At 37.2% G+C, this 12361-nt stretch overlaps 1 protein-coding gene across 8 annotated transcripts in view; it reads right to left on the reverse strand.

Moving 5' to 3' along the window:
• Window positions 1-12361, reverse strand: part of MAGI2 (membrane associated guanylate kinase, WW and PDZ domain containing 2) — a 757062-nt gene that overhangs the window by 109963 nt on the left and 634738 nt on the right. For 7 of the 8 annotated variants that reach the window (XM_054216495.1, XM_054216480.1, XM_054216486.1 and 4 more), the window contains one exon: window positions 10153-10788. The exons of the other annotated variant lie outside the window; for it this stretch is intronic. In XM_054216495.1, coding sequence (XP_054072470.1) covers window positions 10153-10788 — 636 coding nt within the window. The remainder of the gene's footprint in view (window positions 1-10152; window positions 10789-12361) is intronic. 8 annotated transcript variants of the gene reach the window in all.

Below are 12361 nucleotides of genomic sequence, written 5' to 3' on the forward strand. Positions count from 1 at the left end.
TGTATTTGTTTCATATAAATATATATATTTAATATGGTGTAATAAGGAGAAAAGATGAAATAACTTCTTTTTATCTCTGAGAAGTACTGAGGAAGAAGTTTAAAATTATCCAGACATTCAGTCAGAGACCCTCTCTTTTAGCGACTTGGGCCGCCACATTCTCATATGGAGAACCACAGAATAATGTAAGTGTTTAGATTGGAAGGGACAGTTGGAGATCATAGAGTTCAACCTCCTGCTCAAAGCAAGGCTAAGTTCAAAGACTGGGCTGACATTGAAGAATGACAGCTTCTCTGGATTGCTCAAGTGAAGGAAAATGGAGCCAGAATAACACACAATAAACATACAGACTGAGGAAGGATCTGGGTAAAACCAGAAAAAGCTAGAGAAGAAGGGCAGAAATTGGATGGAGGTGACTGTCTTTGGCTCTGCCACATCTGTTGGCTCTCACTGGCCACAGAGCAAAGCCCTGTGGACTTTTCTATTCCCCTGACTTCTGTCTGGACTGATTTAGGACCTCCCAGTGATGTAATCATCCTTTATGTTGGTAACAGTTGAATTACTCTGCCAGAATGTTTCCATCTTCTTTTAGTAATTTCTGATACTTGTTCCTGAGAACGCGACATGTTAAATAGCATGAGGCTGAAGAGCTACGCAAACGAGCAGTTGGATCTTCTGATACACTATCCCACTAGAATCATATTTACAAAATAAAAAGGAACAAGTTTATCCACTGGTCATTCCTTTTTGTCCTTAAGGAACAGGTAAGAGTGTCTTCTGTGCTACTTCAGAGACATGATAATGTCATACTGCAGTGGAGAGGCACTGCTTTGGCCCCAGATGCCTAAAATAATCACATTTATTGAGATCAAGCAGTTCAAAATACAGAAATTATTTCACATGGATAGACCTTGTCTTTGCATTGGCAAATGTATTTAGTTAAACTATCAAAATATATACAGATAATACTGCAGTATTTCCCATAATCAGTAAACCTTTTCTATGATGCTAAATTAATCCCTGAGGTATTACTTAATGATTTTTTTTATTCTTTAAGAAAAAATGTATTATTATTATTGCTATCATCATAGTCATCACTTATCCTTTTAAAATATTAGCAAACTTTCTGCTACAGAAAAAACCCAACTTATTGTGGAAATGGAAATTAATTGATAAAATGAATTTAAAGATTATTACAATATTTTTCATTCAAAGGTTTTGAGTCTGTGCTTTCATTCATGCATATGGAGTCTTTTTCTAATTATCACAGGATCTTTAGAAGTTCTCTATCTAGAACACATGAAATGCAATAAAAATGCTTACTTAAAAGAAAAAAAAAATATTCAAAAAAGAAGTCCATTAAATACAATTTGCACCTGACTGAAATATACACTAAAAAGAAGGTGACACTAGGAACGTGTGCACAGAAAGCTTGCTTTCTTTTAGCTCATGGTAATAGAAGGTACAAACCAAAAAAAAGTCCAGATTTTTCTCGTTTATCAAACAGGAAAACTGCACAGTATGTTTCTTACACACTGAAATACTGTTCCAAGTTATGACAAATATGGCTTTGAAAAGCAATTTATTTCTTTTAGAAATCTGTTTTGACACACTTGGGAGTCAGCTTTCAGAGTTTGCGCCTGACAGCTTTGGCTTCCATGTCCTCTTTTAGACTGTAATCTGAAGGTGACACAGCAAAGGTGTATGTATCCTGGTTTTGGTTTTGATTGTGTTTGAATTATGACTCACCTAAAGGCTTCCTGAGAAGGGCAGTGTTGTATTTAATAAATGTATGCTCTTGGTTTATAAAAAAATAAAAAAAGTTGAGCATTACTCATAGAGGGCAAGTGTAGCCATTGCTAAAGCCTTCCTTCCCGTTTTAAGAAGGTAAAAGAAAATTGCTTACGGAATTGTACAGGGATAAATACCTCATCTAGAAGACTAGTTTAGTTTCTGCATTTTTTTTCTGGATAGGCAAACCATGGGAGCCAAGAGAGTTTTGTGGCTTTTGTTAAGTGGCTTAGGAAGTGCCTGAAAATCACACCTTCCCATCTCCCCAGTGCCGTGTCTCGTGTCTGTAGCACAATAGATAATGTACTCACTTGTTTCATAGTGTATTAGCTTACTTTATTACTATAAAATATTGCACTATATTACAATTCACCACGTCACAACGTCTCCACAATGTACTTTGACAACAGATTTGGAAACCCAACAAATGTTGTTTAATAGGACATTACATTATACTGAACCAACAGAAACATCGTTCAACACATTTAGACTAAACTTTAGACATGCCTCCGTACACAAGCACAGGTTGTATGGTACTTTTTTAGAGTCCAGCTCTGTAGTTCTCCCTCCTTAGGCTGAGATCTCCCAGATCTCCTCTGAGGAAGGCTAGATTCACTCAGAGCCTAGACTATGGGCAATTAGGAAAAAAAAAAAACTTTCTTCATGCCCCAGTATTGCAGTATGTTCTCCCATGTACCATGCTTGGGAGGTATTTGGCTTCAAAAGATGCCATTTTTCACTGAGATATGCAGTCCAAGATAACCTGGTTAGTTTTCTGATAATACTGCTTGCAAGAACAGAAGAAAAACTTCTCTGGCCTGGCTAGATTCCAGCGTAGGCAAGCCAAAAAGTCTGTTTTCTCAAGAAAACTGTTCTTCAATTAGTATTCATTCACTAATATCAGTAAGACTGAAATCAGTCTGTAGCGCTGACAGTAGAGCTCTTGGGTTTGAGTAGTGACGTGGGCTGCAGCCACTGGACACAAACTTGCCCTGCACTCCTCAACAGAGACAAGTAGTTGCCTGTCTTGAAGGCAGAGCTCCTGCAGCTCTGCACAGAGCCTAGGTGCATGGCAAGTCTCTGTGTAGACCTGATAGTGACAACGCCTGACTGCTTACTGTATGTAGCCTCATCTTTGGCATCAAAATTTAATGTCAAAATAGCCATTGGAGCAACAGCAGTTACCTCTTTATGACTTGCAATGATGAGAATCTATGTCTACACACTTGTATTTCTTTTTGCCAAAAGGTTTTCTAAAGGGACCTGTTTCTCCAGTTTGCAAACTAACTCCTCTTAATGTCAACAAGAGTCAGGCACACGCATCCCTAGAAGTGCCCCCATAAGTTTTAACAGAAGCACTGTTCAAATTTAATACAGACTATATAAGCCTACATTAGAAGACAGTTTCACCAACAATAAAAGTACTTTTGAAAAAAAATGCTTGCTAATAGTCATTAAAAACCTTCTATGCAATATACGTGAAAAAGATTTATCTAATGCTTTGCAAAATTATCCACAAATGTACCACACAGTGCACAAACATTAATAAGAAAGAAGCAGCAAGCCCATAACACTACCATTTTGAAACGCGATGCAATTAATACTACTTCCATTAATACAGTGTAATAGCTACTAACTATTATTGATGTCTATTTTTTTCAGGAATCCATATTCATTAAGGAGGTCTATGGTTTCTTTTTCTTTTATTCAGAAATATGGAAGCAATTGCACACTGTTTCACTGCTAATCAGAGCTATACAAGAAAAGATATGAAAGTCTCATTAGTGTGAATTTTAGGATAACTGGTCTCCTGCCATGACTTCCTCTGTTCAAATTTGTCATTCCCTGTGCTTCTGAGAGGTTTACCATTTCTCTTACTAACAAGATTTAGATTGAATCCCTTCATCAACTAGGCTATATAAGTAACTTATTTTTTAGTTTACATGTAAACTAAACATATAACACGTAAAATATTTATTAAAATAGATTTCATACCATATGATTACAACAAGATGCTTAAAAATATTTCAATTTAATCCAAAGTATAAAACAGTCTCAATGTGTAGGACAAAAAGGATGTAAATAATTTGAAGGTTACTAGGAGAGTACATATCTCGCAGCTAAAAATATGATACTCTGTAAAGGCAAGACATGCCTTGTAAAAATGAATCTGGAAATCAGTGCTTCCCAGGAGTTATGGTAATAGAACAGCAGTATTTCTTGTATGGTAACAGTATTTTCTAAAAACCTTTCCAAGAGCTTATTTCTGGAATTAACATAGGAAAGACAACTGCTTCTCCCACAAAGCTGTTACGAAACTATCATCTTGTACAAAATATCCATTTCTATCTAGGAAAGGTAGGAAGGGACAAGTGGCCAAGGCTGGGGGTGGGGAAAAGGGCAACGTGACAACAGCAAAGTCAATGAAGTGGACAATGTAGCATGACTCACAATATTTTTGATCATTAAACAGTTCTGGCACGACTAGCTCAGAACAGCAACAAAAATGAGAAAAAAAATGAAACAACTCAAAAGCCATCACGAGAAGGATACGTTTACAGAAAACTCATGCTGAGGAAACTGTTGAATTTATGATGTCATATAAAAGCTCATAATTTTGAGATGGAAAGGAAAAAGGTCAGCTACAAACCTTTGTTTTCCATAAGTTTTAAAGCAGACAGGCCCAGGAACAACAGAGCACTTCAGAGAAGGATGGCAAGCCAAAACGGTGTGGTAAATTGGAAAGAGCAAATTGAAAGAGGATGTTTTAGCAGCATGTTGGACAGAAGAAATGTATGTCATTGACTTCTAGGTATCAATGGTTCACTTCAAATGCGTCAGTTGTTCACTACTAGGTTCACGTGCACATTCCCTTTGTGGGATCAAATGCCCCTTAAACTCACAAACAAGAGATACACGCGTCGTTTAAGAATACAGCAGAGCTAAAAATGCAGACGTTGCAAATGGATCTAAATTGCTCTCAACATTAGAATACTCTCAAGAAATGGGAGAAGAGGGATCAGGAGTAAATGTACAGTTGGAGTAACTGACTGGAAAGGAGAAAATATGGCAGAAAGCAGGAGAGCTATCAGACCTTGTATCTCCCAATATCTCTAGTCAGAGACAACAGAAAGAAGCTATTAATTTAGAGTACCCATAAGAAGCAATTAAACCAAGACTGGGCTCCTTTAGGAAGCAACTAGAAGGAAAAAAAATCACCAACAACTCAGGAATGTAAATGAGTAGAGACAGTAGGATGATAGAAAACCTCCGTTAAGTCCCAAATCAAAAACCTACACCATCCTCCTAACAATTTCATTTCTTCAAACCCACAGTACTGTTGACTAGAAAGTCCTGAATTGGGGATGAGCAAGCCATGAGACACAGAGTCTCCAGTTTGCACCAGGTACTCTCTTAATACTTTGAATGAAGAACTGCAGAAGCGGAGTTAAAGCTCCAGAGACCTCAGTGGTGGGCTGTGGTTGTGGAACCAGGAGATCACAACTGCCTGGGCCAGACTAGTGTTAGCAGGGTGATGGTGCTGCCTGCAGCTTTATCTTGTGCAGCTTTCCCAAGAGAGAGGACAACTTGGAGAAAAAGAAGTATGAGCTTTCCTGACCAGAGGAATTGAAAGACATCTTATATCAAGCCTGGAAAAAAAAAAAAATAAATTCACCTCTGTGGTAGAGAGGTAAATCTGAGATCAGTCCATGGAAAGGGCACCAAGAATGTAGTTAGTATTCCTTCTATTGAAGTCTCCTCATTTTGAGGGGCTAGGTTTATTCACTAGAATATGCAGAGATGTTTTTTTGTGAAATTTCTGTCTGTTTTGGAAATTTCTGATGCTTCATGTGACGTACTGGTATCTGTTAGCAGTCTTAAGGATTTAAAACCTTCTGCTGGGGTTTATACAAAATCTGAGAAAGATACTTGGCGATCCTTTTATTCTCACAGTTTACGTCTACATTGTTAAATTCTCCCTCCTTATTTTGACTGTTTGTACATCGCGTGTGGTCCACGCTACCTACCACATCGTGTCAGGGTGAAACTGGCTGCTGGCTTATTCCAGTCCCATGCCTGGAGTGGGCTAACAATTAATCAGTATGGACAGTACATCAGTTCTCTGGCTCCGTTTTGCAATAACAGTCTCAGATTCTCAGAGTCTGTTTGGATTCCATCACTATTATAAAATAGCTGTCTGATATAGGAACTTTGTCAGGCTTCCACTGTTTGCATTTAGTTTTAATGTTTCGCTCACAGAGCCTGTTTAGGAGTTGCCATGAATCAGTCTTGGGTTGTCTTCAGATTTCCTTAACACCAGTATTTCAGACATAGTCTTGATGGATCTACATTTGAATGTGTCAGTTCTTTTTTAGACAGGAACATTTCTGGGGCTGGGCTGCTGTCTATAGGTTTATATATTTCAAAGGCGCTTTCCAAAAGAGATGGCATATGTCAGGTATTTGGATAGCTCATTTAGTGGAACATGCCAAAACCAATTTTTAATGTCCTAATTAGTGAATATTTTGCTCTACATACAATTCGGTACATGACACTTCAACCACTTAATGTTGTTTTTCAGTAGTTCTGGACTAATGGAGAATTTCTGCTCCATCCACATTCAGAAAAACTGATTTCTGAGAGCTCTCTATTTCAGCAGCCTATACTCAATACAGACTGCTGCAGAAGCTGAGGATGCAGTGTGAAGGCTGAAGCAAAGGTGGAAAGGGGTAAATCTGCTTGGGTAACAAACAATTTCATATCTTTCTCTTACCTTCTTTTTTTCTGTTCATTTTCCCATTTTTTTTTTAGGCAACACTTTCGCAACATCTTTTCCTTGCATTTTATTTTTTTTCAGTATGAACGCTTCTGTCAACTTATAGTAAACAATGGAAAATATATGGCTGGTCAGCAAAAACAGATGCAAAGAAATTGAACTAAGCAGGGCATCTGTGTTTAGCAAAGAACCTGACTAATAAACAGGAAGAAGATTGTAAGATCGCTAGCCATAGAGTTGTCATCTGAACAAGTGCTGCTTAGTATTTTCTTAGATATACAATGATGTTATTTCCATGGTTTATTTTTTTTTTCAAACATGCAGGTAAATTACTACTTCTGCTTTAGAAATTTTAAAGTGCGCACGCTATAAACTGGATTGTACCCCATGACAAGTCTCTGTTTGGTGTTGGTTCAGGTGGTTTTCTTTAGCAGCCTCTTTGAATTTGAGTGCTGCTATTCTCTCCAACGTTTTGCAACATGCAGACCTTTCCTTCCCCTGCATACTCTGGCTGCTGACCTCCTAAGCTTGAGGGACAATGTCTTTTTAAATGCTGTTGCACGCATACTATACACACAGGAGAGCATATATTTTCCTGTAGAAGATGATTTTTTCCTACAGTGAGAATATATCTCAGCCAATGTCGATCTGTCTCTAGTCTGCAATGTAGATAAGATTGCTGGATGAGAGAGGGGAATTAAGTCACAAAAATGGATTTGCCACAGTGAACTATGCAGTCAGGCCATATTCCTATCAGAGACAGAATACATTCAAGGCAACACACAACCTTACGCAAAACACAGCCTTCCTCTTCCACAGGCAGGAATAGTACTTCGGTCTTAATCTTAAAAATGAGATGCTAAAGACAGGATGCATAGAGTAACGATGGAAAAGGATGATATTATTCAAGTGTCATTACACATTAGAGATAATAAAATAAAAATTGGATCCATGAGTAAGGAGAAAGTATGCCTTGCTTCTTGGTGTCACAGACTAAATATTTTATAATCATAGCATGTTTCTCTAAGTTTTGTTTTGTATTCAGATTATCTCACATGACCAAATCTTATCATCTGTTTCTTATTCATAACATGTGGGATAGATACATACATCTGAACCAGTCATCCTCAACTCCCTTTATAGTCAGTCAAGCAGAATATATACTTTTAGGATACACCCGACTTATTTGAAACTTCTACATTGGAATGACATGAATCACACCCTAGAAAGGCCTATTTCTGCCCAGGGATTATAAAAGGAGACCTGATGACTAGCATAGATATCATTACCTGCATTATAGATGTATATTTGGTCACATGCATTCCCTTTTCCTATGGATTTATGAAAAAAACCCAGGTTGTCCCCTTAGAACAGTTCTTGTATTTCCATTAAGCTATGATTTAGCCATCTCTCAGGTAGAGTAGGTTTGTCTCATACACTGTATTTTTTCACTTCTTTTGAATCACTCAAACAAATGAGCCTTCTCTTTAATTTCAGAGTCTAACAACCTTGCATTAAGGTATATTCCTTATTTCTGATGCAAAGAAATTTCTGATAGTAAACTTTCACTTGTTCCGTATCATCCCATTAAGTTTAATTACTCTGTAGTGCTTCCAAACAGTTGTTTTAGTCTTAGTCATTGTTTTACCATGAACAAAACGTGCTCTTGTTCCCTTCTCTGCATTCTCTAAAGGAAGCAACCACCCCTGCCCCAGCAACAGAAGGATAAGACTCAGGAACATGCTATTGCATTTGGACCTAGTATTTTGTGTCAGCTGAGCTAGGGTACCGGTACCTGTACCTGTACCTGTACCTCCATGCTTGGCCTGACAGAAGACAAGATGGTGTAAATTTATACTGCTTTTATTGAGGGTCGAGCTCACTGCAGTATCTCCTATTTGCCACAGCAATGTGTAGAAAATAGCCACAGCTCAGTTAATGTACCAGAACTTGTTAAACTATCATGTTGATCAACTTGTTTTGATCATGAATCGATGCTCTAGGAAGAAATTCTCTTGAGAGAGAGGAATTATCCTCATGGGCTTGAGTATGTTGCTGCTTCAGGGTTTTTTTGCACTGTCCTGCACTGATTGCTGAAATATCTATTTTCCTGTCTATTATTACTCAGGCTTGTTCAGCATACCGGATTTCACACTCCACTTCTCTCTGAAGATTGGTGTTCTGAATTGTTTTCCTCTAGAGGGGCATTAGCTTGCATTTTTCAAAATAAAATCCCATCTTTTGGCGTTACATTAACCCTTTTAATCCCCTTTGTACTCTTCTTTTGCTATTCAATTCTCCCTCATTTGTCAGCATCTTCAGAAAAAAATGTTGCTTAGTCCACTGTTCCAGATTCTTAATGGATGTTAAATAAAACCAGATTTAATACCAACTAATATAGCACCTCTGCAACAATTAACTTTCTCCAAGTTCATATACTCTAATGATATCAGTTGGCCTTTATTTTTCACTCTTAATTAGGCTTCATTCCAAAGAAATGTCAGATTCTGTCTGTTATTAATCATTCTTTTAAATATAGATATGAAAAAACCTTTATTGACTATGTGAATCTACAGATACTTAAATCACTTGATATTTATTATTTCTGCAATTTGATAAAATGCTACTATAGTCCTCGTTCTAAGGATCCGGCATATGCAAACACTAAAGCTTCACTTTCCAACCTCCACTCTTTAGAAGGAAAAGGAATTAGCATTTCTGTATAGAATCCTTTTTTCTTTTGAAGCACACAGTAACATACATTCAGTGACATAAGAATGCCTTTAGGTGAACGAAGGCCTTTAATTAAAGAAATTAAATCTTTACTCACTTCAGGTAATAATAAATTGTGATGGATGCTCATCTCAAATCATCGAAGAAAATTTGTTTGGCTAAAATATTGAAAGCTATGAAATTACTTATCACTGTCAAGGTATTAAGACTTCTTCTGTTGTTATTGCTTCCTTACAGATAACTCTTGACTCTCCCCTTCCAGTGATGCATATTTAAGCTTACTGTGTCAGGCTGGTCAGAAAAACTAAATTGCTGGAAGTTATTTTTTTAAAACAGAGAAAAATATACTATGGAACTTTGTGGTCAAGAAACATACAAAACAACTATTGCACAATACTTTTACAATGAAGGAAAAGGAGGCAAAGTGGTTTTTCAAAACGAGTAACCTTGTAAAGGGCTAATAGATTGCTCTGATTTTGATCTACCTTAATGAGTTAATTGATACAATTATACCTAAAGCTTGCAGCACTGCTTTGGGACTATAAGATTTTTGCTGCAGACACCATAAAAACTATTATGGGGTGAAAGGTCTGGAACTGCTCTAGTTTTACCCTTATACAGAGGTGGGACCATTGACACTCAAAACACAAAAAGGAATCCACAACAACTGTTAGATTTTGCCTAGGATACTTAATTGCAGACACACTTTTCCAGAACCAATGGTGTTACCTTCCGCAACATGGAAATTAATTTCCAATCTAGTACACAAGGATGTAGTGAGTATATGTATGTCTTACGGTTTAGAACCTTTTACACACATTTTTGTAATTGTACAGACTTTCCAAACTTACCTCCTCTATGGATAATCAAAGAAGTTTCACTTCCAACAGGACATTCTTTAAGTATATCCACTACTTCTGCATGGCTCAGGTTCTGTACATTCTGCTGGTTGATCTCAACAATGAGGTCACCTTCACACAAACCAGGACATCCCTGAATGTCTAGAATTTGCTTCACCCTCTGTCCTGTAGGACTGTCTGCTATAGTGAAGCCAAAGCCCTGGGCCCCTTTCACAATGGTTAAGGTCATGAGTTCAGCTTGGGTGGCCCCAGAAGAAGCCATTGATACATTATCATCATGGGCAGGTGGTGGGAATGTGCTATCAAGCTGACTATCTGCTGGAATGGAGTGCAAGGAGTGTGGTGGTCGATCTGTTACGTCTGGAACAGACTGAGAAGTCCTAGAAATGTATTCCAAATAAGTTTCATAGTTATGTCTTCCATTTACCACTACCGGAGGCCTCTCCATTACTGCAAGGGGTGGCACCATGCTGTTGGCAGGATCTTCAGGATCAAAGGGCAAAGGGTATCCACGACATAGCACCAAGTTGACACTCTGACCAATAGGAACAGACTGGAAGAGTTTGACTACATCTGCGTGAGTATGTCCAAGGACACAAACTTCATTAATATAGACAATGACATCACCTAGAAAGAGAAGAAAAAATAGTGACAACGTGAGACAACTTCAGTTACTATATATGCAGTGAATTTTTTTTATAAGATAGAACTCTACTAAAAAATAAAATAAATTAGATCAACATGCTGACTCAAATACTAAAGACAAAAAAACCGAAATTTGTCTGCCAGTAAATGTAACAAAAATAGACAATGACGGTGTTATTCCTTTTCTGTGGAAACTCACAGCTGGAGAATTAAGCTGGATCCAGACATACACCTTTTCTTAACTACTTTTCAGTGTAGTCCACAGATTACTTTTTTATAAGATACCATGGAAGTTTATTTGGAGGGCTGGTTATCAATAAATACCATTATTTGGTGAAGAGTAAAAGGAAAAATAAAAAGGAAATGGCAAGTACTCGTGGACTTAAGAATCCATGAATAGGGATGCAAGACTGTGCATGCATGTGCATAAGGAAATACTTTTTGCATTGATCATGATATTGACAGTTTCCTATTAAATGTTATTACTTGCCATCAGACATCCAGGACTACTACAGTCATTTCCTATTCTAGGCATGAACTAAACTGTACCTTGCGTATCGTAGGGATGTTAAGTGTGATTTTGTTGTAGCCATGATGGCTCAAGGACAATGACAGGGCAAATTTTGTAGCTAGGTATAATAGCTTTTTATTAGAATAATCTAGTCAAATGTCGGGAAATCAGCTTAGGATTTCCAGCTGAACCAGCTGGTCAAATAAAAATAAATATAACACCTTTACCTCCAAATCTTTTCTCATGTATAGTACATTGCTACCAGTCAGATCATATAAGAAAGCAGAATACTTTAAGTCAACAGGCTATTTATGGGTCTCCATATTGCTCATGCACCAACTGCTTCAGCTTCTGTTACTGGAAAGTTCAGAAACAAGTACAAGTTCCTTCTTGTTGTTAGAATGGATCTATATATTTATGGTCAAAAATATATATATATTTTTTATGGTACCGTTAAGGTGCATATTAAAATAAAAATGAATAATCAGTACAAACGATATTCAGAATAGTTTGATGACCCACTGTCAGTTTCCACTTTAATAAAACAGTTTGCAACTTTATAACAAAGGAGAAGGATATTTGGTTAGAGAACTCCACAAGTTAAAGTACTTTTCTGAGTGAAGATTGCCTTATTATCCTACCATTAACTAGGAACAAGAAATCATTTATGCAGACAACACTATGAGGTGTCTACAAGATACACAGTTCAATAATTGACTTATCATGACATAATGCTTTTTAATGGTATTTGAAAATTCAGCAATAAAATGAAAATGATTTAGGGAGGATGAGGTGTTTTGTGTGGAATTGCTTGAAGTGTATTTATGAAATTATGTCTTTCAAGTACTTCAATTGAAAGATCTAATCAAGCAAACTGAGGAAAAAAAGAGCATCATCAAGATGCCAGCGCAAGGGCTGTTTCTATGTGACAACGAAAGGCAAAGGCTGTTCCTATGTGAAAACGAAATGGTCAATTCCCACATGATCAGCCTGTCTCACAGCCTGACAGTAATTAATTGCATATGCACAAATTGTGATTCAGAG

This window comes from Rissa tridactyla, chromosome 1, assembly GCF_028500815.1.
Source record: "Rissa tridactyla isolate bRisTri1 chromosome 1, bRisTri1.patW.cur.20221130, whole genome shotgun sequence".
Lineage (NCBI taxonomy): Eukaryota > Metazoa > Chordata > Aves > Charadriiformes > Laridae > Rissa > Rissa tridactyla.